General features: G+C 49.0%; 1 protein-coding gene across 1 annotated transcript in view; it reads right to left on the bottom strand.

Annotated features, from left to right (window-relative positions):
* Positions 1-20,919, bottom strand: part of ITGA2B (integrin subunit alpha 2b) — a 130,942-nt gene that overhangs the window by 44,383 nt on the left and 65,640 nt on the right. Inside the window, exons 21-22 of the mRNA XM_075347718.1 lie at positions 20,686-20,833; positions 20,448-20,534 (exon numbers count right to left, since the gene is read on the bottom strand). Of these exons, the coding sequence (XP_075203833.1) occupies positions 20,448-20,534; positions 20,686-20,833 (235 nt within the window). The remainder of the gene's footprint in view (positions 1-20,447; positions 20,535-20,685; positions 20,834-20,919) is intronic.

Below are 20,919 nucleotides of genomic sequence, written 5' to 3' on the forward strand. Positions count from 1 at the left end.
TATACGTGGCTATTGGACTTTGCTATAGTCCCACTAGTGCAAAGATATTAGCAGAGCACATCTGCCTGCATTGCACACTCCAACTTTTTTAAACTAAGCAATTTTACTAGCAAACACTCAGTGTACCTAGTGGCATCCTAAACGTGGCTATTGGACTTTGCTATAGTCCCACTAGTGCAAAGACATTTGCAGAGCACGTCTGCCTGCATTGCACACTCAAACTTTTTTAAACTCAGCCATTATACTAGCAAACACTCACTGTACCTAGTTGTATCCTAAACGTGGCTATTGTACTTTTGTCAATTCACAGTATTGGAACGTTATTTGCAGCACGTCTGCCTGCATTGCACACTCAAACTTTTTTAAACTCAGCCATTTATAGTAGCAAACACTCAGTGTACCTAGTTGTATCCTAAACGTGGCTATTGTACTTTTGTCTATTCACAGTATTGGAACGTTATTTGCAGCACGTCTGCCTGCATTGCACACTCTAACTTTTTTAAACTCAGCCATTATACTAGCAAACACTCAGTGTACCTAGTTGTATCCTAAACGTGGCTATTGTACTTTTGTCAATTCACAGTATTGGAACGTTATTTGCAGCACGTCTGCCTGCATTGCACACTCAAACTTTTTTAAACTCAGCCATTTATAGTAGCAAACACTCAGTGTACCTAGTTGTATCCTAAACGTGGCTATTGTACTTTTGTCTATTCACAGTATTGGAACGATATTTGCAGCACGTCTGCCTGCATTGCACACTCTAACTTTTTTAAACTCAGCCATTATACTAGCAAACACTCAGTGTACCTAGTTGTATCCTAAACGTGGCTATTGTACTTTTGTCAATTCACAGTATTGGAACGTTATTTGCAGCACGTCTGCCTGCATTGCACACTCAAACTTTTTTAAACTCAGCCATTTATAGTAGCAAACACTCAGTGTACCTAGTTGTATCCTAAACGTGGCTATTGTACTTTTGTCAATTCACAGTATTGGAACGTTATTTGCAGCACGTCTGCCTGCATTGCACACTCAAACTTTTTTAAACTCAGCCATTTATAGTAGCAAACACTCAGTGTACCTAGTTGTATCCTAAACGTGGCTATTGTACTTTTGTCTATTCACAGTATTGGAACGTTATTTGCAGCACGTCTGCCTGCATTGCACACTCTAACTTTTTTAAACTCAGCCATTATACTAGCAAACACTCAGTGTACCTAGTTGTATCCTAAACGTGGCTATTTTACTTTTGTCTATTCACAGTATTGGAACGATATTTGCAGCACGTCTGCCTGCATTGCACACTCTAACTTTTTTAAACTCAGCCATTATACTAGCAAACACTCACTGTACCTAGTTGTATCCTAAACGTGGCTATTGTACTTTTGTCAATTCACAGTATTGGAACGTTATTTGCAGCACGTCTGCCTGCATTGCACACTCAAACTTTTTTAAACTCAGCCATTTATAGTAGCAAACACTCAGTGTACCTAGTTGTATCCTAAACGTGGCTATTGTACTTTTGTCTATTCACAGTATTGGAACGTTATTTGCAGCACGTCTGCCTGCATTGCACACTCTAACTTTTTTAAACTCAGCCATTATACTAGCAAACACTCAGTGTACCTAGTTGTATCCTAAACGTGGCTATTGTACTTTTGTCAATTCACAGTATTGGAACGTTATTTGCAGCACGTCTGCCTGCATTGCACACTCAAACTTTTTTAAACTCAGCCATTATACTAGCAAACACTCACTGTACCTAGTTGTATCCTAAACGTGGCTATTGTACTTTTGTCTATTCACACTACTGCAAATCTATGTGCAGCACCTCTGCATGACAACCTCGTGCTCTGTTTTTAATAAGCTATAATGATAGCACAAAATACTGCCATTTTGTGGCATCATAGAACTGGCTGTTGTATTCCATTAGTGCCCCACTGGTGACAAGCTATTTCTAGCACCTCTACATCACACCCTCATGCACATTTAGCTACGCTAATGTTATAGCAAACTCATGGAATTCATTGCTGCATTTCATAATTCGGAGGGATAGAAAGTCAGGCTTCCTTTAGCTTTTCCTTCTGTTCATAGACAGCATCTCCAAGACAAATTTCCCCTCCACGTCTAAGTGTGGAGAGGCAGCTAGTGCGCATGCGTGTGCCGATGTACCCCAGCTGCAGCATAATTACAGTGTTTCGCCTAGTGAGTATGCTCACCCTGACTGTGCCATTCCTGACGCTAAGTCTTCATTTCGGGATACAGCGCATGCTCCCACACTAAGTGTGAAAAGCCTCTTTGCACAGGTGCTTGCATTCTGTGCCGGGTCTAAGTCCTGTTTTGTGCCTAGACACCATGCTAAAGCTGATAGTCTTTTTTCAGAGACTGTATTTCATGCTACTGAGCATGCTCAGGCACTTCCTGCATCAGAGACTAGGTCCGGTAATGAACTCTTTGGCCCTGGCCCTGATGTGGGGGTCCCATATAGACCACAGGGCATCAGGTGTCCTCCCAAATGGCTTGCAGAGGCCCACACCTATGACTTGTCACCGCATTATTGATGGTCAGACGATGACTGGTGAGGTGTTTGGGTCATGGCAGCCATGAGGTCATCATTGAAGTTGCGTTTCCAAATAGGACGCTAGTTATGCCACTCATGACGTGTCACTCTGCTTTTGTCTCCAGGAGGTGCATTGTGGTTCACCCTGGTTTGGGGCGGACCCAGGTTATAAAAGGGGCTGGAGCCAACAAGGAGGTGCGCAGTCTTCTATTATGCTCCGAAAGAGCACACCTCCATGTGTTGAACCCATTGCGGCTTTAGGCCAGAGGTAGGCAGGGATAGGGTGGTGGATGCAGGCCACCACCACAGTTGGTAACGCAGAACGGTTAAGACCAGCTCCTGTCCTAACAGTCCTGCTTGTGCAGCCCAGTGGCATTAACAGGCCTGCTGCTGCTGATGCGCCTGCTGTCCACAGGTGTGGCCCCTACGCACACGGTCAGCGTACTCAATGGCCCCTGTGTTGTTAACAGGGAGTTCCTGGGCTGGGTGGGCATGTGGACCCTGTGACGCTAACAGGGCTCACAGTCTCCAGATCCGAATGGCGTCTAACTCGGTTCAGGCTACTATTAGTTTCATAGCCACACAGCTCTGTATCCTCCACCAAACCTTCAAGTTGCCAACCTCTCCTTTTCCAACTGGGAGCACGGTGGACACTGACTGCTGAAGGTGATATATACCTTTCTCTTTCTTTTCTTATTAATTTTTGTTATATAGCGGTCACAGATTATATACCACTTTATCCAAATCTGCCAGTCCCACTGTAACAGATGTTGTTTCTTCAGCAAATGTTACAGTTGTTTAACCACCAAATCCACGGACCAAAATTTTTTTCCCCTTTCCAACACACCTGTTCCCCTTTCCAACAGCATCTGTCCTTTTTCAACTCATTTTGGGATATGACCAAAAGTGCAACTGTGCAGGGACACCGTACTCAACGCCATCTCAGCACAGCAGCCATCCCTCGGTCCCTCCGATGTGGACAAGTAAAAGACCATTTCCTCCTATCCATGACAAAGTGTTGAGATTCACTCTGTGCAGCACTGGTGTTTAGTGGAAAAGTAGATCTAAGATTGCGTACCACATTCTGCAGATACTCCTGTATACGTGCGTCTATTTCTATGGCAGGAATTAGTTCGCCAAATTTTGTCTTGTACCGGGGATCTAACAGTGTGGCAACCCAGTATTCAGGATTACTTCAAATTCATACAATCCGAGGGTCATGTAGGTAGTGCAGCAAGAAGGCGCTCATGTGTCTTGTGCATCCAGGAGGACCAAGTCCTTGGTGTGTTGGTGGCAGAGAGGTGAGAATCGTGCATCCTTCCTCTGCCCTCTACCCACAACCTCGCACAACCGAAATGTGAGCAAGCTCTCACTCATCTGCTGAGTCTTCCATGCCCATCGCCAGTTCGTCCTCCATTTCTTCATGGGCTCCTGCACTTTCATCAACACTTTTTGCTGATACTATGCGCCCTTGTTAATCCCTCTCCCTCACCATGACTGCCGCATAGGTGCCGCTGACCATCTGGACCTCGTAGATCTTGTTATCCCTTCCGCATATGACTCCTCCTGTACTTCCTCCCCTTCCTCTTGTCCCAACACCTGACTCCGAATAATAATTACAGTGTGCTCCATCATGTAGATGACCAGAATTGTCACGCTGAGAATGACATTGCCAGTGCTAAACATCTTCGTCGACATTTCAAAACTGTGTAGCAGGGTGCATAGGTCCTTGATCTGACACCACTCCAGCAGCGTGATCTGCACCACCTCTGGATCAACTTATCCCAGGCTATATGTCTTACCGTATTTCAGCAGGGCTCTGCGGTGCTGCCACACACGCTGCAACATGTGCAGATTCCAATTCCTGCGTGTCGGAACATCGCATTTCCGGCGTTTAACTGCCAGACCCTAAGACTTCCGGAGTGATGAAAGTTGTTGAGCTGCTGTGTGCGCACGATGGAAGTGAGCACATAGCGAGCGTGCCCGCTGCACAAGGCCATGTAGGCCGTGATGGTGTTTTAAAAATTGCTGGAGAATTCGGATCAACACGTGAGCCATAAAAGGCACGTGTGTCACATTGCCCTGAGGATGGCCCGCAGCCAGGTTTGCATCATTGCCGCACACGGCTGTTAAGTCACCAACGGAGTCCGCTCCGTCAATTTGTACTCCGGTCGCCAGGTGACAACGTGTTCCTTTCATGAATAGTGCTGATGATGGGAGAGTAGTCGATGCCAGCGGCGCAGGTGGACGCAGGTTATGCTCACCCACTGGGCTGCATTACCTTGACAGATGCAGAATCTCTGGCTGAATGTAGCTGGTGGGTATCTCACAGATGAAATACCATCATTCAGCTACAACCAATGGGAAGACACCACACCCTTTTTTATGCCCATCCTGTCTGCAGACCACTGCCAGACATAGCTATGAACCTCTGGTTAATTTTACCCCCAGTTCAGTTTTATGATTTTGTGTGCTTGTTACCTGACTACTTTTCCTGCTTGCTGTTTATGTACCTTGTTGGCCGATACGCATTTCACCTCTGCTTGTTTTCTGATTAAGTCCTGGCCGTCCCATTCTGTTCCTGTTCCTCAATTAATGTTTTGACCCTGCCTGACTACTATTCTCTGTAATAGCGGTGTGACTCACATTTCCCATACATTTCAAAGTAAAACTTTGACCGCCTGATGGCATTGAGCTCTGCTGCCAGCATAGTAAGGAGGTGTGTGGTAGTCCTTGTGCGCAGTTGCAAGGAAGGGTGGCCTGACCACACAGGGTTTGCGCAAAGGTAGAGGACCCACACGAGGTTGAAGAGGCAGAAGCAGTGTATTAACTTCTACATACAGAACAAGGATTGAAACAACTCGTGGGGACGGCAAGACTTGTACAGCAGACCCTTCTCCATCTCTCACCATAGTTTGCCAGTGCCCAGTCAGTGACATGTAATGACCCTGTCTATGCTTACTGGTCCAAGTATCTGTGTTGAAATGCACCCTGTCGCACACAGATTTTCTCAAGGAAGTGGTGATGTTGTGTGCGACATGCCGGTGTAGCGCGGGCATGCTTTTCTTGGAGAAGCAGTGGTGATTGGGCATCTGGTACTGGGGCACAGCGACAGACATAAGGTCTGTAAAATCCTGTGTGTCCACTACGCGTAAAGGCAGCATTTCGGTAGCCAACAGCTTACAGAGGGATAGAGTCAACCACTTAGCTTTGTCATGGGTCGCAGTAAGTGGCCTTTTATTTGACCACATCTGAGGGACAGAGATCTGGCTGCTGTCTGTAGACGGTGTTGAGTAGGGTGTCCCTGGAAAAATGCAGGTTTGTGAGAAAAGTGCAGGCGGAGACATGATGTTGGCTTCATCTTGCCTTCAGATCTGTTCATCTTGTATCATTTTTAAAAAACACAGCAAGCAAGGGTTACTCCAAGCGGAGTCTCCCTTTTTTTCCAAAAATTGGGCCCCACACAGACACCTTATCAGTGGCAGCACTTGTGCCCTAGTTGCAAACAGGATGTTTTGATTTGCATCAAGCACATTCCAAATCCACAAGCATTTACTCTCCCCAGGATGACACAGGGGTAGTAAATTCCTTCTGGATCCATGACTTGTTCATTTTGATGAACGTCAGTCTGTCCACATTGTCACTGGACAGACGCGTGCGCTTATCTGTCAGCACACACCCAGCAGCACTGAAGACACGTTCAGAGACAACGCTGGCAGCTGGACACGACAAAATCTTCGAGGCGTAACTGGAGAGCTCTTGACATTTTTCTAGATTTGAAGCACAAAAGGAGCAAGGCTCCATTTGCAAAGTCATTGCATCGATGTTCATTTGGAGATACTCCTGTATCATCCTCTCCATCCGTTGACTATGTGTCAGACTTGTTGTCTCTGGTGGCCTTGCAAAGGAGGGTCTAAAAAAATTATGAAAAGATTCCATAAAATTGCTGTTACCAGCACCAGATACGGTCCTACTGGTACGGGTAGACTGTTGAAGATGACGAGGCCGTCCCATGTTTGTCAAGTTACAACTGGGAGAATCACTCCCTTCACCTGCACGGTTGTTTGGTGGAAAAGCCGAGCTAAGATCGAGTAACAGCTTCTGCTGATACTCCTGCATACGTGCGTCCCTTTCTATGGGTGGAATTATGTCACAAAATTTGGACTTGTCCCGGGGATCTAATAGTGTGGCAAGCCAGTAGTCATCATCACTTCTAATTTTGACAATACGAGGGTCATGTTGGAGGTAGTGCAACAAGAAGGCACTCATGTGTCTTGCGCAGCCATGCGCACCAAGTCCACGCTGTGTTTGTGGCATAGAGGTGCTAACCGTTCTTTCTTCCTCTGTCATCTCCCCCCAACCTCTTTCAACTGAAATTTGACCAAGGTCCCCCTCATCTGCTGAGTCTTCCATGTCCATGGACAGTTCGTCCTCCATATCTTCATGTCCTCCTGCACCTTCCTCAACATCTCACCTGCTACCATGCGCCCTTGTTGATCCCTGTCCCCCATGGTCCCATGCCTGCCGCGTTGGTGATGATGAACGTCTGGACCTTGGTGATGTTGTTGTGTCTTGCGCATATGAATCCTCCTGTAGTTCCTCCCCTTCCTGTTGTCCCACCCCCTGACTACGAATAGTGTTTAGCGTGTGCTCCAGCATGTAAATGACTGTAATCGTCATGCTGATAATGGCATTGTCAGCGCTAAACATATTCGTCGCCATGTCGAAACTGTGCAGAAGGGTGCATAGGTCCTTGATCTGAGATCACTCCATCAGGGTGATCTGCCCCACTTCTGCATCTCGTTGGCCCAGGCTATACATCATGACGTATTGCACCAGGGCTCGCCGGTGCTGCCACAGTCGCTGTAACATGTGGAGAGTTGAATTCCAGCGTGTCGCCACATCGCATTTCAGGCGATGAACCGGCAGGCCGAAAGACTTCTGGAGCGATGCAAGTCGCTCAGGTGCGGCGGTTGAACGGCGGAAGTGAGCACTGCAGACAGTTTCCGTGCCCTGGTCAGAAGGCCATCTAGGCCGGGATAGTGTGTTAAAAATTGCTGGACAACAAGGTTAAACACGTGAGCCATACAAGGCACGTGTGTCACCTTGCCCAGGCGAAGGGCCGCACCCAGGTTTGCAGCATTGTCGCACACGGCCTTACCAGGCTGCAGGTTGAGTGGAGACAACCATTTATCAAAATCAGTCTCCAGAGCTGCCCACAACTCAGTCGCTGTGTGACTCCTATTTCAAAGACATGTCAAGCTAAAGACCGCCTGATGCCGTTGCGCTCTGCTACCAGCATAGTAATGAGGGGTGCGTGATTCCTTCTGCGCAGTGAGAACGCTGGTGGCCTGACCAGGCAGGCTTGGGGCGGAGGTGGAGGACCCAGATGAGGTGGAGGATGCAGAAGCAGTGGCGGAACTTGGACAGACAGAGGATTGACACACAAGTCGTGGGGACGGCAAGACTTGTGCAGCAGACCCTTCACCATCTATCACCATAGTTACCCAGTGGCCAGTCAGCGACATGTAACGTCCCTGTCCATGCTTACTGGTCCAAGTATCGGTGGTGAAATGCACCCGTTCACACACAGAGTTTCTCAAGGAAGCGGTGATGTTGTGTGCGACATGCTGGTGTAGCGCGGGCACACCTTTCTTAGAGAAGTAGTGGCGACTAGGCATCTGGTACTGGGGCACAGCGACAGACATAAGGTCTCTAAAATCCTGTGTGTCCACTAGGCGGAAAGGCAGCATTTCTGTAGTCAACAGCTTACAGAGGGATAGAGTCAACCTCTTCGCTTTGTCATGGGTCGCAGGAAGTGGCCTTTTATTTGACCACATCTGAGGGACAGAGATCTGGCTGCTGTGTGTAGACGGTGTTGAGTCGGGTGTCCCTGGAAAAATGCAGCTTTGTGAGGAAAGTGCAGGCGGAGACATGATGTTGCCTTCATCCAAAGTTGGTGCTATCGATGTCTGAGAGAGCTGTACACACTCACTTGTTTCCCCTTCCAAACCAACTGACGACCTACCAAGCAAACTGCCTGTTGCGGTTACAGTGGTGGAAGTTGTGGGTGGAAAAACAGGTGTGACAGCTGTCCCCACAGTCCTAGAAGATGACGAGCGCGCGGATGCACTGGAAGGGGCAGGCGGTGGATGGTTCGCTCCGCTAGGCCGCATTGCAGCACGGTGAGCTTCCCATCGGGCCATATGATATTTATTCATGTGACGATTCATGGAAGAAGTTGTCAAACTGCTGAGGTTTTGACCTCTACTAAGAGAACCATGACAAATTTTACAGATCACATAATTTGGGCGATCTTTTTCTATGTCAAAAAAGGACCTGGCTAGGCAAGGCTTAGAGGCCATGCGACCTGTTGATCCACCCCGAATAATGCTCAGAGGCAGAGTGGTGGCTGAGGATGCAGTTGTAGACGTGCTACCAGTGCTCCGACTGTGTCCAGGAAGGCGCCAGGTTACTTCGACGTCGGTTGCATCCTCCTCCACCGCCTCTGTTGACCTCCTCGAGTGTCTGACTGTGGGTTGACAGTAGGTGTGATCTAGAACTTAATCATCAATTGTTGTGTTTGCACTCCCCTACCCCTCAGACCGAGTTTCTTCTTGCCCTGACCGAATATTTAAGTTGTCATCCCAATCGGGTATCTGCGTCTCATCTTCATCAGTATGTTCCTCATTGCCTATAACCACAGTTGTTGGAAAGGCAGCATTTTGGTAGCCAACAGTTTGCATATGATGAAAGTCAACCTCCAAGCCATTTCATGCCCTTCTAAAAGCATGTAAAACACAGCGAGGGGACTCCAACCACAGTCTCCCTCGTTGCCACTAACTGGGCCACACACACCCCACTTGACTGGCATCGGTTGAGCCCCCTTTTGAAAAAGAAAAAGATGCTTTGCATGAAGCACTCTCAAAAATACGCGTGCCTTTCCCGTCCCCTGGCTGACCCAGGGGAAGAAAAGTCCTCTGAGAGCCATGACTTGTTCATCTTGGTTCTTTTAGAGACACAGCGAGGGGACTCCAACCACAGTCTCCCTCGTTGCCACTAACTGGGCCACACACACCCCACTTGACTGGCATCGGTTGAGCCCCCTTTTGAAAAAGAAAAAGATGCTTTGCATGAAGCACTCTCAAAAATACGCGTGCCTTTCCCGTCCCCTGGCTGACCCAGGGGAAGAAAAGTCCTCTGAGAGCCATGACTTGTTCATCTTGGTTCTTTTAGAGACACAGCGAGGGGACTCCAACCACAGTCTCCCTCGTTGCCACTAACTGGGCCACACACACCCCACTTGACTGGCATCGGTTGACCCCCCCTTTTGACAAAGAAAAAGATGCTTTGCATGAAGCACTCTCAAAAATACGCGTGCCTTTCCCGTCCCCTGGCTGACCCAGGGGAAGAAAAGTCCTCTGAGAGCCATGACTTGTTCATCTTGGTTCTTTTAGAGACACAGCGAGGGGACTCCAACCACAGTCTCCCTCGTTGCCACTAACTGGGCCACACACACCCCACTTGACTGGCATCGGTTGAGCCCCCTTTTGAAAAAGAAAAAGATGCTTTGCATGAAGCACTCTCAAAAATACGCGTGCCTTTCCCGTCCCCTGGCTGACCCAGGGGAAGAAAAGTCCTCTGAGAGCCATGACTTGTTCATCTTGGTTCTTTTAGAGACACAGCGAGGGGACTCCAACCACAGTCTCCCTCGTTGCCACTAACTGGGCCACACACACCCCACTTGACTGGCATCGGTTGAGCCCCCTTTTGAAAAAGAAAAAGATGCTTTGCATGAAGCACTCTCAAAAATACGCGTGCCTTTCCCGTCCCCTGGCTGACCCAGGGGAAGAAAAGTCCTCTGAGAGCCATGACTTGTTCATCTTGGTTCTTTTAGAGACACAGCGAGGGGACTCCAACCACAGTCTCCCTCGTTGACACTAACTGGGCCACACACACCCCACTTGACTGGCATCGGTTGACCCCCCCTTTTGACAAAGAAAAAGATGCTTTGCATGAAGCACTCTCAAAAATACGCGTGCCTTTCCCGTCCCCTGGCTGACCCAGGGGAAGAAAAGTCCTCTGAGAGCCATGACTTGTTCATCTTGGTTCTTTTAGAGACACAGCGAGGGGACTCCAACCACAGTCTCCCTCGTTGACACTAACTGGGCCACACACACCCCACTTGACTGGCATCGGTTGACCCCCCCTTTTGACAAAGAAAAAGATGCTTTGCATAATAATAATAATAATAATTAATAATTTTATTCATTTATATAGCGCTATTAATTCCACAGCGCTTTACATACATTGGCAATACTGTCCCCATTGGGGCTCACAATCTAGAGTCCCTATCTGTATGTTTTTGGAGTGTGGGAGGAAACCGGAGAACCCGGAGGAAACCCACGCAAACACGGGGAGAACATACAAACTCTTTGCAGATGGTGTCCTTGGTGGGATTTGAACCCAGGACCCCAGCGCTGCAAGACTGCAGTGCTAACCAGCACTCTCAAAAATACGCGTGCCTTTCCCGTCCCCTGGCTGACCCAGGGGAAGAAAAGTCCTCTGAGAGCCATGACTTGTTCATCTTGGTTCTTTTAGAGACACAGCGAGGGGACTCCAACCACAGTCTCCCTCGTTGCCACTAACTGGGCCACACACACCCCACTTGACTGGCATCGGTTGACCCCCCCTTTTGACAAAGAAAAAGATGCTTTGCATGAAGCACTCTCAAAAATACGCGTGCCTTTCCCGTCCCCTGGCTGACCCAGGGGAAGAAAAGTCCTCTGAGAGCCATGACTTGTTCATCTTGGTTCTTTTAGAGACACAGCGAGGGGACTCCAACCACAGTCTCCCTCGTTGCCACTAACTGGGCCACACACACCCCACTTGACTGGCATCGGTTGAGCCCCCTTTTGAAAAAGAAAAAGATGCTTTGCATGAAGCACTCTCAAAAATACGCGTGCCTTTCCCGTCCCCTGGCTGACCCAGGGGAAGAAAAGTCCTCTGAGAGCCATGACTTGTTCATCTTGGTTCTTTTAGAGACACAGCGAGGGGACTCCAACCACAGTCTCCCTCGTTGCCACTAACTGGGCCACACACACCCCACTTGACTGGCATCGGTTGACCCCCCCTTTTGACAAAGAAAAAGATGCTTTGCATGAAGCACTCTCAAAAATACGCGTGCCTTTCCCGTCCCCTGGCTGACCCAGGGGAAGAAAAGTCCTCTGAGAGCCATGACTTGTTCATCTTGGTTCTTTTAGAGACACAGCGAGGGGACTCCAACCACAGTCTCCCTCGTTGCCACTAACTGGGCCACACACACCCCACTTGACTGGCATCGGTTGACCCCCCCTTTTGACAAAGAAAAAGATGCTTTTCATGAAGCACTCTCAAAAATACGCGTGCCTTTCCCGTCCCCTGGCTGACCCAGGGGAAGAAAAGTCCTCTGAGAGCCATGACTTGTTCATCTTGGTTCTTTTAGAGACACAGCGAGGGGACTCCAACCACAGTCTCCCTCGTTGCCACTAACTGGGCCACACACACCCCACTTGACTGGCATCGGTTGAGCCCCCTTTTGAAAAAGAAAAAGATGCTTTGCATGAAGCACTCTCAAAAATACGCGTGCCTTTCCCGTCCCCTGGCTGACCCAGGGGAAGAAAAGTCCTCTGAGAGCCATGACTTGTTCATCTTGGTTCTTTTAGAGACACAGCGAGGGGACTCCAACCACAGTCTCCCTCGTTGCCACTAACTGGGCCACACACACCCCACTTGACTGGCATCGGTTGAGCCCCCTTTTGAAAAAGAAAAAGATGCTTTGCATGAAGCACTCTCAAAAATACGCGTGCCTTTCCCGTCCCCTGGCTGACCCAGGGGAAGAAAAGTCCTCTGAGAGCCATGACTTGTTCATCTTGGTTCTTTTAGAGACACAGCGAGGGGACTCCAACCACAGTCTCCCTCGTTGCCACTAACTGGGCCACACACACCCCACTTGACTGGCATCGGTTGAGCCCCCTTTTGAAAAAGAAAAAGATGCTTTGCATGAAGCACTCTCAAAAATACGCGTGCCTTTCCCGTCCCCTGGCTGACCCAGGGGAAGAAAAGTCCTCTGAGAGCCATGACTTGTTCATCTTGGTTCTTTTAGAGACACAGCGAGGGGACTCCAACCACAGTCTCCCTCGTTGACACTAACTGGGCCACACACACCCCACTTGACTGGCATCGGTTGACCCCCCCTTTTGACAAAGAAAAAGATGCTTTGCATGAAGCACTCTCAAAAATACGCGTGCCTTTCCCGTCCCCTGGCTGACCCAGGGGAAGAAAAGTCCTCTGAGAGCCATGACTTGTTCATCTTGGTTCTTTTAGAGACACAGCGAGGGGACTCCAACCACAGTCTCCCTCGTTGCCACTAACTGGGCCACACACACCCCACTTGACTGGCATCGGTTGACCCCCCCTTTTGACAAAGAAAAAGATGCTTTGCATGAAGCACTCTCAAAAATACGCGTGCCTTTCCCGTCCCCTGGCTGACCCAGGGGAAGAAAAGTCCTCTGAGAGCCATGACTTGTTCATCTTGGTTCTTTTAGAGACACAGCGAGGGGACTCCAACCACAGTCTCCCTCGTTGCCACTAACTGGGCCACACACACCCCACTTGACTGGCATCGGTTGAGCCCCCTTTTGAAAAAGAAAAAGATGCTTTGCATGAAGCACTCTCAAAAATACGCGTGCCTTTCCCGTCCCCTGGCTGACCCAGGGGAAGAAAAGTCCTCTGAGAGCCATGACTTGTTCATCTTGGTTCTTTTAGAGACACAGCGAGGGGACTCCAACCACAGTCTCCCTCGTTGCCACTAACTGGGCCACACACACCCCACTTGACTGGCATCGGTTGAGCCCCCTTTTGAAAAAGAAAAAGATGCTTTGCATGAAGCACTCTCAAAAATACGCGTGCCTTTCCCGTCCCCTGGCTGACCCAGGGGAAGAAAAGTCCTCTGAGAGCCATGACTTGTTCATCTTGGTTCTTTTAGAGACACAGCGAGGGGACTCCAACCACAGTCTCCCTCGTTGCCACTAACTGGGCCACACACACCCCACTTGACTGGCATCGGTTGACCCCCCCTTTTGACAAAGAAAAAGATGCTTTGCATGAAGCACTCTCAAAAATACGCGTGCCTTTCCCGTCCCCTGGCTGACCCAGGGGAAGAAAAGTCCTCTGAGAGCCATGACTTGTTCATCTTGGTTCTTTTAGAGACACAGCGAGGGGACTCCAACCACAGTCTCCCTCGTTGCCACTAACTGGGCCACACACACCCCACTTGACTGGCATCGGTTGACCCCCCCTTTTGACAAAGAAAAAGATGCTTTGCATGAAGCACTCTCAAAAATACGCGTGCCTTTCCCGTCCCCTGGCTGACCCAGGGGAAGAAAAGTCCTCTGAGAGCCATGACTTGTTCATCTTGGTTCTTTTAGAGACACAGCGAGGGGACTCCAACCACAGTCTCCCTCGTTGCCACTAACTGGGCCACACACACCCCACTTGACTGGCATCGGTTGACCCCCCCTTTTGACAAAGAAAAAGATGCTTTGCATGAAGCACTCTCAAAAATACGCGTGCCTTTCCCGTCCCCTGGCTGACCCAGGGGAAGAAAAGTCCTCTGAGAGCCATGACTTGTTCATCTTGGTTCTTTTAGAGACACAGCGAGGGGACTCCAACCACAGTCTCCCTCGTTGCCACTAACTGGGCCACACACACCCCACTTGACTGGCATCGGTTGAGCCCCCTTTTGAAAAAGAAAAAGATGCTTTGCATGAAGCACTCTCAAAAATACGCGTGCCTTTCCCGTCCCCTGGCTGACCCAGGGGAAGAAAAGTCCTCTGAGAGCCATGACTTGTTCATCTTGGTTCTTTTAGAGACACAGCGAGGGGACTCCAACCACAGTCTCCCTCGTTGCCACTAACTGGGCCACACACACCCCACTTGACTGGCATCGGTTGACCCCCCCTTTTGACAAAGAAAAAGATGCTTTGCATGAAGCACTCTCAAAAATACGCGTGCCTTTCCCGTCCCCTGGCTGACCCAGGGGAAGAAAAGTCCTCTGAGAGCCATGACTTGTTCATCTTGGTTCTTTTAGAGACACAGCGAGGGGACTCCAACCACAGTCTCCCTCGTTGCCACTAACTGGGCCACACACACCCCACTTGACTGGCATCGGTTGACCCCCCCTTTTGACAAAGAAAAAGATGCTTTTCATGAAGCACTCTCAAAAATACGCGTGCCTTTCCCGTCCCCTGGCTGACCCAGGGGAAGAAAAGTCCTCTGAGAGCCATGACTTGTTCATCTTGGTTCTTTTAGAGACACAGCGAGGGGACTCCAACCACAGTCTCCCTCGTTGCCACTAACTGGGCCACACACACCCCACTTGACTGGCATCGGTTGAGCCCCCTTTTGAAAAAGAAAAAGATGCTTTGCATGAAGCACTCTCAAAAATACGCGTGCCTTTCCCGTCCCCTGGCTGACCCAGGGGAAGAAAAGTCCTCTGAGAGCCATGACTTGTTCATCTTGGTTCTTTTAGAGACACAGCGAGGGGACTCCAACCACAGTCTCCCTCGTTGCCACTAACTGGGCCACACACACCCCACTTGACTGGCATCGGTTGAGCCCCCTTTTGAAAAAGAAAAAGATGCTTTGCATGAAGCACTCTCAAAAATACGCGTGCCTTTCCCGTCCCCTGGCTGACCCAGGGGAAGAAAAGTCCTCTGAGAGCCATGACTTGTTCATCTTGGTTCTTTTAGAGACACAGCGAGGGGACTCCAACCACAGTCTCCCTCGTTGCCACTAACTGGGCCACACACACCCCACTTGACTGGCATCGGTTGAGCCCCCCTTTTGACAAAGAAAAAGATGCTTTGCATGAAGCACTCTCAAAAATACGCGTGCCTTTCGCCTCCCCTGGCTGACCCAGGGGAAGAAAAGTCCTCTGAGAGCCAGGTCCACATTGTCAGTGGACAGACACGTGTGCTTATCTGCCAGCAGACCCCCAGCAGCACTGAAGACAGGTTCCGAGAGAACGCTGGCTGCAGGACACGACAAGATCCTCAAGGCGTACGTGGCGAGCTCAGGCAATTTATCCAGATTGGAAGCCTAAAATGAGCAGGGCTCAAGTTGCACAATAATGGAATCGATGTTTCTTTGCATATACTCATATATCTGTGTGTCTCCCTCTTTTTCCTTGTCCAGCTGTTTTGTTTTCACATGAGTATATGTCCTTGTCACTTTCCCATGTGTTTGTGTTATGTTGTGAGTTGTTTGTCACCTTTTGGACACCTTTCAGGGTGTTTTCTAGGTGTTTTACTGTGTTTGTGATTGCCTGCCATTGTTTCCTATGGGCTCGAGTTCGGTTCGTCGAACGTTCGACGAGCCGAACTCGAGCCAGACCCCCCGTTCGGCGAACCGCCTCGAGCCGAACCGGGACCGGTTCGCTCATCTCTAGTCGCTAGGCAGGTAAGTACGTGTGACGGGTGTTAGCGATGTTGTGCGCCACGGGCAGCGATTTGCCCGTGACGCACAACAGACGGGGGCGGGTACACTCGCTAGCGATAGCGATATCACAGCGTGTAAAGTGCCCTTTAGTTCCACGTTGCATTTTATAACATAAACTCCAATTTTTGCACATTTGTGATCTTTTAAGCGCAGTAATAAATGTATATTACTGTCCAGCCTGTTTCTGTTTGTTCACCAGCACCTTGAAGCAAAATAGCTCTTCGTACCTAATTCATTTTTTTATGACATTTATTAATAAAAGCAAACTTTTAGGCCTTATACTTTCTTTGGTTCTTTTGTTGTCAAGTATGTTATATTAGTTATAGCCTTTGTTACACACAGTGGCGTACCTAGAGTTCAATTGTCCCCAGTGGAAAATTTGGATTTGGGTTCCCCCCAGCTTTCCCATGCTCTACTATACATCTTTCCCTCAGCACCCAGCTTCCCCATGCTCTGCTATACATCTTTCCCTCAGCACCCAGCCTTCCCATGCTCTGCTATACATCTTTCCCTCAGCACCCAGCTTCCCCATGCTCTGCTATACAACTTTCCCTCAGCACCCAGCTTCCCCATGCTCTGCTATACAACTTTCCCTTAGCACCCAGCTTTCTCATGCTCCGCTATACATCTTTTGCTCACCACCCAGCTTTCTCATTATATCAGAGCATGGTAAAGCTGGATGCTGAGAGAAAGATGTATAGTAGAGCATGGGAATGCTGGATGATGTAGAAAACAGCATCTTTCCCTCAGCAACCAGCTTTCCATCCCATGCTTGCATCTTTGTCCCCCATCCTTGACATATGTCCCCATCCTGGTATATGGCTCTATCCTGGTATTATATGGACCCATCCTGGTATTATATGGCCCCCATCCTGGTATTATATGGCCCCCATCTTGGTATTATATGGCCCCCATCCTAGTATTACATGGTCTCCATCCTGGTATTACATTTCGTCCATCCTGGTATTACATGGCCTCCATCTTGATATTACATGGCCTCCATCCTGGTATGACATAGCCCCATCCTCGTGTTATGTGTCCCCATCATGCCGCACATAATAAAAAAAAAAATGAATACTTATACTCATCTTCCCTCCACTCCCAGGTGTCCTCCTGTGATGCTGGTATGCTGGCAACTGACTTCGGCACAGTACATGACATCTATACCCAGGATTATGGGCGTAGAGAGAAGTGAACAATCATTCTCTTTAATAGCATAGCAGCACACGATCACCCAGCAGCAGGCAGGGTGATCATGCGTGCTACTATTAAAAAAAATGAATATTCACTGCTCTTCACGCCCATAATCCCACCCACCTCTCAGCACCAGCTTCAATGCAAAATGATGGGTGGGATTATGGACATACAGAGCAGTGAATGTGCATTTTTTTAAGCAGCTGGCACACATGCTAGCCTCAGCGCAAGCTGCTGGCTTCTCTGACCCTGCAGTGCCGTAGTTTGCAGTGCAGGGACTCAATGGGTCTCTATCCTGCAATGCATTTAAGCTGAATGTATGCCCTTGGACACACATCCAGCTGAAGCAGACTCTTAAGTTGCTGGACCCCCTGTACCACTGTGCCTGATCGCCACATTCATTCCGCCCCTGGTTACACGTATCATAGGGTATTTTGCTCTCATTTTCTATTACATGTAGATGGCTTAGGAGTGATGATCCTACTGACATATTCCCTTTAAGTTGGCTTTTCTCATCTATTTTATGACCACAACACAATTCAACTACACATTGATGTGGTCGGTGGTGATAAATCAGCACAACGAATTACAATTTCACTGGTGGATTCTTAGTTAATTCATTCTGCAGATGGCAAGGTGTTGTGAATGAAAGAGCTTCTAAATGTCAAAAGGTACAACATTTTTACTGCAAAAACAATATTTTTAACCCAAAATACATGCAAAGTACAAAAAAGATCCCAGATCACATCTATTCATAGAAAGTCATTATTTATTCCCAGGGCATGTAAATCTGTCCTTTTTATTTGAAGGACCCACAATTGTACAGATTCTCATGTGATAGACCCACAGATGTACAGTTTGTCATGTGATGGATCCACAGCTGTACAGCTTTTCATGTGATAGGCTTACAGGCATGTACGGTTTGTCACATGATGGACCCACAGGTGTACGGCTTGTCATACGTTGGACCCACAGGTGTACAGTTTGTCATGTAACGGACACACAGGTGTATGGCTTTTCATGTGATGGAACCACAGGTTATACAGCTTGTCATGTAATGGATCCACAGGTGTACAGTTTGTCATGTGATGGACCCACAGGTGTAAGGCTTGTCATGTGATGGACCCACAGGTGTATGGCCTGTCATGTAATTGACCCACAGGTATACAGTTTGTCAGGTGTATGGCTTTTCATGTGATGGAGGCATACATGTGTCCAGTTTGTCATGTGACAAAACCCACAGGTGTATGGCTTGTCATATAAAGGATCCCCAAGTGCACGGTTTGTCATGTGATGGACCCACAGGGGTACAGCTTATCATGTAATGGACCCACAACTGTACAGTTTGCCATGTGATGAGCTCACAGGTGTACGGCTTGTCATGTAATGGATCCACAAGTGTACGGTTTCTCATGTGATGGACCAACAGGTGTATGTTCTTGTCTTGTGATGGACCTACAGGTGTATGGCTTGTCGTGTGATGGACCCACAGGTGTACAGATTGTCATGTGATGGACCCACAGGTACATGGCTTGTCATGTGATTAACCCACAGGTCTACACTTTGTTATGTGATGGAGACATACGTGTGTACAGTTTGTCATGTGGCGAACCTACAGGTGTATGGCATGTCATGTAATGGATTCACAAGTGCATGGTTTGTCATGTGATGGACCTACAGGTGTATGGCTTGTCATGTGATGTACCCACAGGTATATGTCTTGTCATGTGATGAATCTGTGGCGCCCTGGACTAGCCAGGTCGTCACAGATAACACACAAACACCCCCACCCCCATTAGACAGTAACATTAGCCAAACACAAAACCCTTGTTGCCTCCCTCCAGGGTCTGATGTCCACACCAGGTGGGGCGGAGCCAAGCAGCTGGCCCCACCCACCGAGGAGTTCACAGGCCTGGAGGCGGGAAAAGTGTGAGTTGGAAGTTGGGTGTCTGGGTTTGTGGCCCAGGCACTGACAGCAAGGTTGGCAGACGGTGGTGGCCGTCTGCAGGAGTGGTGAAGCAATGCGGAACCGTAGGATCGGGGTCGGGCGTTGGCCCGCCGGTACCGACCAGGGAGAGAAGTGAAGCCAGCACACACAGGCAGGGCCATCGGACCCCGACCAGGCTTGGAGACGCCGACAATAGTCAAATCCGAGTGTGACCGGAACCCCAGGGGTTTCCTAACAACCAAAGACCCGATAGAAGGCAACCGCCCACACCGTGAGGGTATACAGCTACCGCCTAAGGCTAGAGACCCAAGGGCCAGCGCCTGCGGGCAAACGGGCTCCTCCGGCATCCATACACCGGGGAGCGGACTACTACTACTACTACTACTACTTGGGGATCCATCGTAGTCAAACAGGTACATCAAGGTGCAGGGAAAGACAGCCGCCATCACCTGTCTGGGGAGAGACACTGCGGCCAGCTGCGGGACCCGTCCATCCAGCCGTTTGGTTTACCGAGGACTTTGTGCATCTCTTACTGAGTGAGTACACCCGTGCTATCGGCACCGCGCCGCACTGTGACTGCAACCCTGCACCTCACCAACCCTGCCTCCCCATCACACCACCGGGCCCCGGGACCACCGACCCCTACCCACGGAGGGGGAAAACAACATCCCAGCTGCTCCCTACCATCACTCTAGGGATCCCCGTCACCAGCAGCGGTGGTGCCCATCTTCACCACAACCCGTGGGTGGCGTCACGGACTAAATCCCCCAAACCAACCACCCCTTTCACTCACGGGCGAGGAGCGCCGCTCGAGTCCCCGGATCCGGCCCACCGCTCGAGCCACCGAGCAGCAGCCGCAGCAGTGCCGGACCCGAGCGTTAGCGAGCGACCAGCAGCGGCGGCGTCCTCCCCGCCACGCCGCGACAAATCCACAGGCCTACACTTTGTTATGTGATGGAGACATACGTGTGTACAGTTAGTCATGTGTGAACTCACAGGTGTATGGCATGTCATGTAATGGATTCACAAGTGCATGGCTTGTCATGTGATGGACCTACAGGTGTTCGGCTTGTCATAAATCTCTTATAACGTTGCTGCAACTATAATTAGCTGAAGGTTACTCTTAACTGATAACAAGCAAAGATTGAGAAATAAAGAAAGGCATGCATTCTCTCTATGACATCTTTGTTCCATAGAACTCACCTCTGCCCCTTGCTTCATGGGATTTCCCAGCTCACAAATAACAAGTTCGGTCTCATTTGCTTTTCTGGGGCCACAGATTATTTTTTCCTAGAAAAGCAGCGAACAAACTATTATTGCCATCAGATATCATATAACCACTACTAACGCTTTCTATAAAAATATAAGCTAATGGTTTACTATGGAAGCTTTCTTATGTCCATAGTATTGGCTGTGTTTACTACCGCACAAACCATCGCACCTCAGTGTCACTTAGGACCTGCATGTAGTGTGCCCCAGATGGAAGCCAGATGTAGAGTTCGGCTTCATAGGCCCCTTCTCCATGGTTTCTGGCATGGAAATGGATTTGTGCAAGATTATCCAACCCAATAACAAGAGGTTCTTCATTCCTTGGAAAAGAAGTAGAAAGTCATTCAATACTCAATGTGACTTTTACTTTAGTGAATTCAGTAAATCAGAAGAAATAACATGAAGC

This window comes from Anomaloglossus baeobatrachus, chromosome 5 (genome assembly GCF_048569485.1).
Source record: "Anomaloglossus baeobatrachus isolate aAnoBae1 chromosome 5, aAnoBae1.hap1, whole genome shotgun sequence".
Lineage (NCBI taxonomy): Eukaryota > Metazoa > Chordata > Amphibia > Anura > Aromobatidae > Anomaloglossus > Anomaloglossus baeobatrachus.